At 26.1% G+C, this 12,472-nt stretch overlaps 1 protein-coding gene across 4 annotated transcripts in view; it reads right to left on the reverse strand.

Annotated features, from left to right (window-relative positions):
* Positions 1 to 12,472, reverse strand: part of LOC145835347 (eukaryotic translation initiation factor 4 gamma 3-like) — a 30,242-nt gene continuing 17,770 nt past the window's right edge. For all 4 annotated transcript variants that reach the window (XM_082942901.1, XM_082942903.1, XM_082942902.1 and 1 more), the window contains 10 exons: positions 10,650 to 10,741; positions 10,336 to 10,436; positions 9,825 to 9,997; positions 9,172 to 9,394; positions 8,784 to 8,882; positions 4,340 to 4,472; positions 3,683 to 3,805; positions 1,881 to 2,044; positions 1,340 to 1,513; positions 1 to 829 (listed from right to left, as the gene is read on the reverse strand). In XM_082942901.1, coding sequence (XP_082799027.1) covers positions 785 to 829; positions 1,340 to 1,513; positions 1,881 to 2,044; positions 3,683 to 3,805; positions 4,340 to 4,472; positions 8,784 to 8,882; positions 9,172 to 9,394; positions 9,825 to 9,997; positions 10,336 to 10,436; positions 10,650 to 10,741 — 1,327 coding nt within the window. In that variant the 3' untranslated portion in view covers positions 1 to 784. The remainder of the gene's footprint in view (positions 830 to 1,339; positions 1,514 to 1,880; positions 2,045 to 3,682; positions 3,806 to 4,339; positions 4,473 to 8,783; positions 8,883 to 9,171; positions 9,395 to 9,824; positions 9,998 to 10,335; positions 10,437 to 10,649; positions 10,742 to 12,472) is intronic.

Raw genomic sequence — 12,472 nt, forward strand, 5'->3', positions numbered from 1 at the left:
TAATTTAAAGCAATCACCATATAGAAAAATGAAGTGACTTTTAAAAACATCTTAATTTTGGAAGGATTCATATAACAGCTTAAACATTAATACTTTAATTAAAACGAACAAATATGTTAAATATAGTCACCTTTTTAATAATAAATATCAATACTTTTTCTAAAACATTTTCTTTTTGAAACATGACAAAAATATAAAAAGAGACATAAAAAAAGGTGTTTTTGCCTAAATAAATATTAGGGATTAGGGAAGAATATATTTTTTGAAGTATTTTTTGGAAATTAATAAAAATATTTGCAGCTTGCATCACACAAAGTTATGACGTCACAATTAGTAATGGGTTGAATTTTTTGGACGTCGCAAATTACCTAGGAGCATTTGAAACTTTTCTTTCAACCAAAATAATACGAAATAAAAAGATGATGACGTCATAAAAAGAACCACTGAATACTTTTTCTTGCAAGCAAAACTTTCTTGTAAAACATTAGAGTTCAGTGTAAAATTCTTTAAAAAGAAAGAAGAATAGTTGCTAATAAATGTTCTAAACTTTCATTTAAAAAAGTAGCATAAACTGTTATCTTCTTAAGTTAAAATATTTTTACTTATGTGTACTGCACACACAAGAATAGCTTAAAGTATTAGACAGCAATTAAAAAGAATTAAAAAAAGAAACTTAAATGTAATTTTTAGTTAAAGAACAATTAAAACGGATAGAACTTTTGTTAAAATAATTGAACATTTAATAGAAGACACCTACGTTAAAAATTTTCTAATCACCAAATTTTTACTCTTCATCAGGCTGATTCAAGAACAATAAGAATGGGTGAACCTGTTTATATAAAATTTGATTAATAATTTTTAATATAAAAACTTATAAGCTGTCTGTTACCAATTTACATACAATAACAACTTAAATACTTGCTAAAATATCTAATACTATTCAAAAATAAACTATATGCATGTAATACAGCATTGCAGAAATTCCCAGTGCTTTTCAATATAAAAATTTTTGGTGTCTTTATTCAACAAAGATGATCTTAATCCGAATTCAAATCAACTTGCATTGTAAAAACTTAGACCTTAACTCAATCATGGTTTAATACTTTTAAATTAACATACAATTTAAGCTTAATTTTTTGGTATTCAGCCCTTTATTTTTAAACAAAAGTTTAACAAATACTCCCACATACAAAATAAAAATACTAGCACTTAGCTATATAGACTTATTTTTCAATATTCAGATTTATCTTTAGAATGTAAGATCCAACATACCTTACTGATGATTTAAGTCATCTCCTTATACTAATATATGTATATTATACAATTTTTCCATTCATACCTGGCTGACGGCTGTTCCTTTCCCCTCGGGCATCTCCTTGCTGTCCTTCCAGCTCTCGTACACTTCCATTTCCTCTATGACGTCACAGTCGTAGAGCAGAGTGAAGGAGTTTTTGAGGATCATCTGCGGAGGTGAGGACATGCGGGTGTTCAGGTGCTGCAGTCCGAATAACACCTGTGAGGTAGGAAGCATTAAAAATAAAAATTCTGTGATTGATTATCAATTGATAAATCGTTGGAAACCTTAGCAAATAAATATATTTACTTCTATTTTCTTGTGAAAGTTTATTATTCTTTATGTTGGCTATGTCATTAGTTTCAACTCTAGTAGTTCTTTTATCAAATATTATATATTAAAAAAAAAAAAACTACACCAAAGATTTCAAGGTCAAAAATCATAGAAAATCAAACTTTATTTAGAGAGATTTTGAAAAACTAAAGTTTTTTTTACAAACCTGAGTCCTGTCAACAAAAATCTCCCTATTTATTTTTAAGTACAAACTTATTTAAACAAGTAAAAGTGCTAAAACTTGTTAACAAACCTGAGTCTTATCAACTGAATCATTATTGACGATGTTGGCGATCAAATCCGAGTTGTTTTTGAACCAAACGTCGCTGATATGCCATCCTTGAACGTCGTCCAAAGCTGGTTTGTTGTGAAGCCTCGACAACAAGTATGAATCGTCTACGTGAAGCGATGATTTGTCTGTAATTACATTTATAATAGTTGTTATAAGTGATACAAATAAAACATTTTTGTCGTATCCAATTAGGTTCAAGTATTAAAGCAGTAATTGAATCAGTTACTTTATATAAAATGGTTCGTACAATTTTCTAACCCTGTTGATCTACGCTCAATCGGGCTTATAAAAAGATAAAACTATGTAGTTTACTTATTGGTTATAACAGCGTAACTTATTAATAATAAGACTTTTTAGTACTTTTTTCAGTTTCAATGTATTTTATTAGAAAAAGCCTCTGAACATATCATAAAAACTTGATTTTTCATGAAACCGCTACAGACACACTTATTTTAACATCAGAGTGCAAGCTCACAGGTAAGTAAATTACAAAAATAAAATACTTTTTTAGAAAAATCTATTCTGTTCGAAAACAAATATATTCTGCCAATAGTGCCTTGATTTTAGTAAAGCTAAGGATAAAAGACCTAGTTTTATTAGGAAAGAAAATAACAATATGATGATATTATCAAGTTAAAATAGTTTACCAAAACTCGATTTAAAAATAGTTTTATTTTCGGATTACTCCTGAAAAAAATTAACCTGACGCGAACGAACCCTGAATTTATTATGTTTGAATATGTGTGAAGGTTTTGTTTAAAAATAACAAAATTATCTTAAATTTGAACTATATGAAAATTTTACAGAAAAAAAAATTATATCTAGAAAAGTATCAACACTAACAGTGAAGAATTAGTTTACTGTATACAAATCATTAATTTAAATACAATAAAAAGTATACACTGTTATAAAAATATTCAGTATAACTTTAAATTTTTGCTGCCTTATTTGATTCTTGTTTAAAAACTGCAACTAAATTAAATTCAAAATAACTTTGAAACTTTCTTTATAACTACACCGAGTTGAAATAAATAAATAAACTTCAGAATATGTTTAAAATTAAGACATATAAATTAAAACTTTGATGTATTTTAAAGTCAAAAACTGCACAACATTGACAAGTTCAAATATATCAAGCGAAAAACTAATTAATTATTTATTACAAACTTAAAAATACGCACTTTTCCTAAAACCTCTTTATAAAACACAACTTAATCTTTAAATTGAACAGATTTTATGATAATTTTAAAATAGCTTTGACGTTCTAAAATAAAAGTTTGAAATAATTCTGTTTTTAAAAGACAAAAGCACTATAAATATTTAATTTCTCAAATTACATAAGTAACAACCTTGACTTTTATACTTATAGAAATAGTTGATTGCCTAAACACTTAAAAAATATATTTTTTTATCTGTTCCTGAAATATTTTACTACTTAAACAAGTGTAAGTGAAATGTTATGCAATAAAATATTTTCAAGGCTTCGTTTTATATGAAGTCACAACTTCATTAAAAATTTATGCAGGCGTCTCATAAAAGCCGGGTATAAATTATAATGCTATTTTTACAATGGAAATCGTTAGTACTTTTATCAAAAGTGAGGTAATTTTTTATATAAGTAACTGAACTGTATTTTTAAACTACATACAGCACAAAACTTTTTTTAGCTGTCTATAATATCAAAAACTTTTAAAAATACACAAAAAAACTATTAGTTTTTACAACTTAAAACGTATAAACTAATAAAACAAATATTTTTCTACCTGATAATACTAACGAACTCCAGACAAAGGCAATGGCGAGTGATCTGACGAAACAATCGCAATTCATCTTGTCTTTGAACTGCTTGTTTATTTCATCTGAGCATTTCGATATTTCAACCTTGCCTGTTCAGCATATTTGAATAAAACATTTGTATTGTAAATAGTCACTATCAATTTTAAATTAGTATAAATAATATTATTTATATATGATGAGCAATACTGAATGACTATAACAATTGATGTCAATTGTAAAAAATTACGGCTATTAACTTATATAACATTAAAATTTGTCTGTATATATAGGTGATACGATTAAGCACTGTTGTACTATGAACTTTTATGTTGTATATACACACATATATATATACATATAAAGGTAATGCATAAGTAGCTTATATCATCATACTTTATCTTTAAAAAATAGACGGATTTCAAAGTAGATTAACAGATAATTTGATAAAGTCTCAAGACAATAACTTAAATCAAAATTGATAGATTATATTTACTATAAAACGAATTAAAAAGAGATTAAATATGACGAAATTTCTGAAACCTTACAAGAAAAAACGTAAGTTCGTTTTATTTTTAAACAACTAATACCAATGTTTAGTTATCAATTTTTTAAGTGAGAAATACAAAATATTTTATTCAACAAACCGGACTCTTCACGCATTGAAGACCTTTTGGTTGAATTTGATTGGATGATTTTCAGAAGCATTGTGACGTAATCAGGTAATTGGGCGAATTTGTCATTAGGCGATGAATCCGACCAATCGATTCCCACGAATCCCTAAAACAATTGTTTGAATTTACAATATTAAAATTTAATCAAAAAAATTTTTTTGTTGTTCTGATTATAAACTATCGATTCCCACCAATCATTGATAATTATCAGTTCTAATTAAAATATATGCATTAAAAAAATTAACTGTTGTAGTTATAACTACGTTGAATGTAGGTAAAAATTAATAGTTAAAATAGTTTTACATCAATGGTTAATACTAATTGAATAGAAAAATATTGTAGGTCTATACAAATGTAGGTAATTTATAGCTATAATAGTTATTTTACTATTTGGCATAAAGTAGTTTTAAGATTTAAAATAACAACGGTCTGTTTTATTTGACAGCTACTTATAACAAAGAACTTTTGTTTAAATATATTTTTTGAAAAAAAATACAAAGAAAGGTAATCTAGTAAAACAAAATACGTTGTTTGCAACAAACTAAAACATGCAAAATTTTGTTGTTTTTTTAAAGATATTACTAAACAAGATGATTAAATAAAATTATCATTTTATGTAAAACCGAAAGTTTGTTACATTCAATTTTATTTACAAAAAAACTTACAAAAAGTTCACAATGTTTAAGGTAAATCATATGATTTTTAGTAACTACTATTTATTTTGATTGCGGCTTACTTTATAAACTTGGGTGAACTGAAATTTTTATTTTATTAAACTCACTACTACTCAAACATTTTTATAAAACTTTTGTTTAAATCGTACGAACTCTTACTAAAGTTGTTTTATTCAAGCTTAGTTGTTGAACCACAACTATTTAATTTAAAAACACATGCATTTTTGATACAATAGTAAATTTTTATTTAAATTATATATTTTTTCCATTTAAATCAATTTGTCGACATGAAAGTATATATTTTTAGTTATTCCAAAGGTCATACTATTCGTACAAAAAACCCGTATAATTATTGTGAGAAACATATTGTATAAATAATTATGCAGTTGATGACGAAATTCGAATGATGTATTTCAAGTTTGACAGGCCGCGCGTAGACCACTATAAACGCATTTGAATAAAACAAACATTTGATTAGATATCACACAACTGTTTATTGTATTGATTACAGGTTGTTATAAAAATATAATAATCTTGCTTAAAAGGTTTTATGTAAACTATTATTTTTAATTAGTACAAGTACTAATTTATTGCAAAAAAAAATTGTAAATGGAACTTATTAACTATTTTTATAAAAGTAGTTAGTTTTTCTACATTTAAATCAATAATATAGTTTTAACTTTCAAATTAACGGATTAAAATTACTTATTAACACTACAAACTGAAAATTTACTTTAATAATAAAATAAATGCATTTTTAACTTGACTTTAAATTTTAATTTTGTTGAAAGCTAATATTACACAACTTATCTAAAAAAATAACAATATTTAATTAAACTTTGTAAATACAAAGCTTTAAATTACATACTTATATAAAAACACTGGGCTCATTAAACTTTGAGAAAATATATTGTATAAAATAACATTTACTGTAAACAAAAACTACATAAATACATTTCAACTTTGCACAGATTTAACATAAAATTACTTTCACACTGTGTGCGACATTCTACAATTAGCTTTATGAGAAACTAGACTTTTTACAACCGTATTGATTTTATGTTATAAAAGTAAATTTCATTATCAATGTGATTCAAGTATAAATTCTAGGCTAATCAAACAAGAACAAAGCAATTTGACAATTTTATTTATTTTTCAATTAAAAATTCGATTGAATTTTCATTTTATAAACAATCCCGCACAACAAGTATACAACATGAAATTTTCAACAAAATTGTAACTTATTTATTTCATTCCTATCAATAGTGATTTGTTGAAGAAAATTATTATTAAAATAATTTAACACATTCATTTGCAAAAGTGTGTGAAATAATTGTTTACACAGACAGGAGCTATTAATCTAATGTTGCAAATAAACTGGTAAGCTTAGTTGATTAATTTTAATGAGTTTTACACTTATCTATATATAGCTTTTATTTTAAATAAACAATTAGTTACCAAGCTAAAATTAAACTGATTTTGTTAATATTTAGAATTAGTAAGATGTTGTACCAGTTTTTATATCTTATAAGGTTTGTAATTATTGTTAAGGAGATTAATTAAATTAGCATGAAAAACTGGTGCTTAAGCTTAAATAATTGGCAAAAAATATTTATACTTAATGGATTACACCAAGATATTAAAATCAACTAAACTAAAGTATTAAATTTAAAAAACTCAAATGATAGTTTATTCCTAATTAGTTTAAAACAAGAAATGTTTTGAAATTTATATTAAACTTACAATTTATGCTGTTATTTAGTTGCTTCTCAAAAGACAAAAAAAAATTAATCCAATTTAATTGATGAAAAAAGTAATTAGAAATTAGTTTTTTGTTATTTTCGTTGCAGACTACTCAATGAGAACGATTTGTCTATGTATAAGCATAAAAATAATATAATTCAAACTTTTATTTTCTCCGGTATTTTATAAGAGTTATATAACTCACAATTGGTTTTCTTTTAAATCAACATGTTTCATACTAATTTTACTTTCAAAAATACTTCAAAATTTACAGTTAATTTAATATTTGACTTAAACTACTCAGTACTGTGTAAAATTAAATTTTAAACTATGTTTTTGCTCAGTAGCAGCTTAAAAGTTTTAACTTAAAAACTTTTTATTTATTAAGGATTTATAACCCTGTAGGCTACAACTATTTTTAGCACCGAAACATTTTAAACATCTTTGTTCAAGTAATTTAAAAGTTCAATTCAAAACGTTTATTTTTAAACTACGTGATTAAAAAATTATTAACTTTAGAATTACCACGCATTTAGTTAAACGCAAAACTTAGTTAAAAATTTAAATTTAAAATAGTAATGGAAGCAAAATCCTGATTTTATCAAACACTTAATCTCACATGTGAGTTAAACTTTTAAACATACTTAAAACCTTACAAGTAATTAAAAATATATATATATAAGCCATTTTATATAGCCAACAAAATTACTTAAATTATAAAACTTTTCAAAAACTCATTTATATTTAAAACTTATCTATTTTACTTATTTTAAGCCTGAAAACTTTTTTTAAACTAACATTAAGATTTTAATAATATGAGGAGTTAAAATAAAGGAAATTTTTTTAACAAGTTTATACAAAAATATATAATGTTATCTTAAAAGATTTAATTAGTCACTAAAATTTACTTTACTACCCCTTACACTTTATTTTTTTCTTAATTCAAATTGACAACTAAGCATTAATATATAACTTTTTTTTTGAGCTATTTTATCTGTATAATGTACATTAAGTTGAAAATACTTTTATAGTGTTGAATGAGAAAGTATTCTTTATATCATTTTAATATTGATAGATATCTGTATTCCTAAGAACTTTTATCTCAAAAACACTTTGCTTCCACTCTAGTTTCTCATACTTATAAGATAAAAAAAAATTGAGTGAAAATTTTTAATATGTTTCTACTAAGTATAGTTTTGTTTTTATTATTCTTCAGATTTTATTTTGTATAGACTATTGCTCAACCGAAATTTAAAATATTAAATAGGCCACTTGTACTATTGTGGTGAACTTTACGCTGAACTGATGATAATTCAAAGCCGGAATACTAACTTTGAATTGCGAAGAAACTTTCCTGTATAATGTATGTTAATGAAAACGAACATAAAATCATGCTAACAAAAAAACAACACTTAATATTAGTATTTTTATAAATATTTTACATGTTGAAAATGATAAATAAAGCTTTATGAATTGTTCTTATTACAAAAAACTATCTTTTAACAGAGAAAATTACTTGATAACAGGCAATAGATTTTACAAGTTAATTAAATGAAATAATTACGACGTTTTTCGGGGTCTAGAAGAATTTATTCATACAATTAACGCAACATCTAACAATTAACAGAAATAAAAATTCAAGCAAATTAAGCGATAACAAGCAACTAACTAAAACAACAACACTGCTATTCCACTGTATTATCTATAATAAAATTACCTACGAATTGCACTGCCAACGCTTATAAAAATCTAATTGTGAAAAGATGTGTAAATTTAAACCTTTCACACTTAAATGGCAGCTTATTTCAAGCTACGCTCGAACCCAATAAAAACTTTATAATTAAACAATCATTGGACGAACTTATTTTAACAAGAAAAGAACTATCATTAAAAAGAACTAGACCCCTGTTTTAATTGTGAAAAAGCAGTGTTTGCATGCATGTTTAAGCGCAATGCTGTTGGAATTCGGCAAAGAATTCAAGCAATTGATTATTTTTTACTTGTTCTTTGATCTTGTCCGCGACTTTCGACTTGTCGTCGGAGAATTTCGACCAGCTGGCCTGACTCTGCTTCCAATCTTCAGCCACTTTCTCCATTGTCTGTGAAGTAATAAAAAGTTTAACGGTGGCGTCATTAAAAATGATTTATATAAAATTTAATCCTTTCAAGTCTCAGAATAATTAACTCACCATTGTTTGAGTATGAGTACCAATACAGTTATCATCATAGACTTTTATAATATATTTTAAGTAATTTAAATTTACACAAGTTGTCCTCAATTTAAACAACTTATGTCAAAGAAGAATCAACTTTAAATCTGACTGTAACTTTTTATTAATTTTCAAATGTAAAAAGTATTTAAGTTACATAACACATTAGTAAACTAACGTATTTGTTCTTGAGAGCGGACAATATGTTGGCGATGAAGCTCAGCCTGAAGTCGTCGGTTGGAGGCTCGTCGTCGTCGACGGCTTTGGAGGCTATGGTGACGACCCGCTTCATCGTGAGCTGCTCGTACATCTTGGTGACGATCTGCGCCATGTTGCACCACAGCATCGGGTTGTCGTAGATGAACTCCTCGAATATCACGTACTTGGACGAATTTATGATCCTGTGAAGAGATATTTGTTGTTGAATATTTTTTATTATAATTTAATATTTACTTGGATGATGCTATGATCCTGTTGAAAAAGAACTTATTATGCTGTTTAACAGGATAATTTTTTCAGGTTTTAACTCGGAAATAATATCTAATGCAGTTTCAGGTTTTAAAAATCTGGGAAAAGAATTACTTGATGAAAGGATTAAAAAGAACAACTCATTTAAATTGTTCCACTATTTTTTCAGAATTAAAAAAAATAGTTGATAATATTCGAGCATAAGAAAATACTTAAGATAAGGATTGAATTGAACAAATTATTTAAATGTACCAATTTTTAGGAGAAAAAAAAGCATGAGTACTTAAATCTCTACGAGAAGTTATCAACTCAATTGCTTAAGCATTTTGTTGTTTTAATCTTCCAACTGCACAACAAACTAACCCTTCTTCGGCTTGCTCGCAGGTGACGATGTTCTTCTCGATGAGATGGTTGAGCATGTCTCCCACCTGCTGGCAGTCTGCCTCCTTCTTCTCAACGACGAACGTCACGCATTCTGACACGAACTTCACCCCGTTCGCCTGCATGTCCATCTCGTTGCAGCATGCCTCCGCTTCCTGTGAATTATAATAATTTCAACACAATCTGTATAAGACACTTTGAAAAACGAGGTTGAGTTTTTTTCGAGCAGAATAAAATATTTTTTTGTTGCTTTGACACTTTACCACATCTCACAATTACGTCACCAATTGTTAATCAAAAGTACAAAAAACTTTAGCTGACACTCTAACGATTTATCTGTTTTATTTAGCATGAAAAGTGGTTGAAGCTAAGAAAAAATACTTAATTACATACATTTTAAACACAAGTGACATTAGAATTAGACATATTCTTTCACAACTTATTCAGGTTTTAACAAACGACCTATGTTATTTTATTTTAATAAAAAACTTACATTAAGATCGTTCAATGAAATGTATTCTTTCACGACTCCTTGAGCTTTTCTCTTCAATTCCTCAGGACTCATCTGAGGCTTTGGAGTGGAAGGCTTTGGTGCTATTATAAAATATTTAGTTGTTGAAACATATAATTAATTCTATGGTTGCCTAAAACTTTTGGCTGTTTAAAATTTTATCTGACATTTTCTAAAATGATATACGGGTGAAAACTCTTATTTTAATTAAAGTTTTGTCATTGCCTCGATATCCTGACTACATAAGTACCATCAATATAAATAAAAAAAAATTAATTTATCAATATTATACATACGTGCAGGCTTGGCGAACTTATCATCGTCTTTTCTCTTCATGGCTTGCTGGCTCGAGCTTTTCTTAGCAGGACCGCGTTCTCTTGATGGGTTCCTAATAAATGTTTTATTAAATTTACTGGTGTAACTTACTTAAATTTAACGAGCATGTTGCAACTAATGAATTTTTACAGCTGTTTAATGAAGTTAGTGGCACTTTGCAAGTTTTGATGCTTTAAGTTTATAAGCTAATCAAGTTTTGTTGATACTTAAATTAACGTATTTTAGTAATAGCATGGTTGCCAAATGTTTTTTGACAAACTTCTCAGGTTTCATTTCAGGTTGTTATCCAAGATTTGTTAGTCCTTTTTATTACAAAATTAGATTTGAGAAAAATGAACTGAATTTATTAGTATAATAACATTGAAAAACTACTTGTGTTTTTTTTATTAATTTTTTTAATGATACAATTTTTTTTTTATCTATATGGTAGATTTGTTGTATCTAGTAAAAATATTATTACTTTACAAATAAAAGGAGTTGAAAAATAATTTTTTAAATCCAGGTTTTTCCAGGATTCTTTTTTTTTTTGGCAACCCTGTTATACTTTAAAATATGAACATATTACTAAGCTTAACATTTCTGATGTGGAATGCTTTTATTGAATATTTATTTGTTATATTAGCTTTATTCATAAGTTGAAAACTAAAACTTGTATGTTTAATATGCAGTTGTTAGAAACGTTTAATAGAAAACATGTGTAGATTTTAATTAACGTCAAAATACGGGGTTTTTATTTAGTGGCAAATACCATAACATTTTTCAATTTATGCCATAAAAACGTATATAAATATTATTAGTTTTTAACAAAGTTCTGGTCGATAACGCTGACAAGTTAAATTGTAGCTAAATATTTATTAGATTATATAATAAACAAATAGATTTAGACGGCCGTTTCGTATATATATAGATTTATTTTTTTATTACTAAATTTATTTTAATACTTTTTAATAAACTTTAGCTTTACTGAGGATCATATGGGACGTTATATCTCATATACGAAATGGTCGTCTAAATCTATTTGTTTATTATATAATCCAATTAATAAATATATATAAATTATAAGAAAAATAAGATTTCAAAAATACTGGTACACGTGTTTCATAAGACTAGACGCCTTATTAATAAGACTTAGTTAGATTAAGGCGTCTAGTCTTATGAAACACGTGTACCAGTATTTTTGAAACCTTATTTTTCTAATAAATTATTTAAAAGCCCTTCAAGTGTGGCTCAGTAGAAGGTGTTCAAGTTTAAATAACAACCATATTTTATATACACATTGTTAAGATAAGAATTACTAAATTAGTTGCTTAAACAACATACACAACAAGGGCTTTTAAAACATCTTAGTATTTTTTCAAATTAATTAGCTATAACAGTTTAGTGGTCTAACATTTAAATGCTTAACGTTTACTATTCTTTTAGTAAATATTTATCAAAACTCTTTAAAGTTTTTATTTCATTTTTTATTAGTTTAATATTTTTAGATATCTAAAATCATTTAAGCCTACTAGATTAATATTACTTTTCATGTAGCTATTGTTAAAAACATAATTTAAGTATTAATTTATATTATTATTTGACTGCATTTATAACTTAGTATTAAAAAACAGTTTTAAATCAAACAGAATTACTGAAATATTTTAAGCATGTATAAGCAGTTGTGTTGTAAATAAGCAGAAATATTTGTAAACTATCTGAGCGTGCAGTAAACCATGCTAATTCATGCAAACAAAAATTAACAACGCATCAAAAAGAAATATGTTGCGCAACTTTACCGGAAAGC

This window comes from Thalia democratica, chromosome 5 (genome assembly GCF_965202585.1).
Source record: "Thalia democratica chromosome 5, ktThaDemo2.hap1.1, whole genome shotgun sequence".
Taxonomy (NCBI): domain Eukaryota; kingdom Metazoa; phylum Chordata; class Thaliacea; order Salpida; family Salpidae; genus Thalia; species Thalia democratica.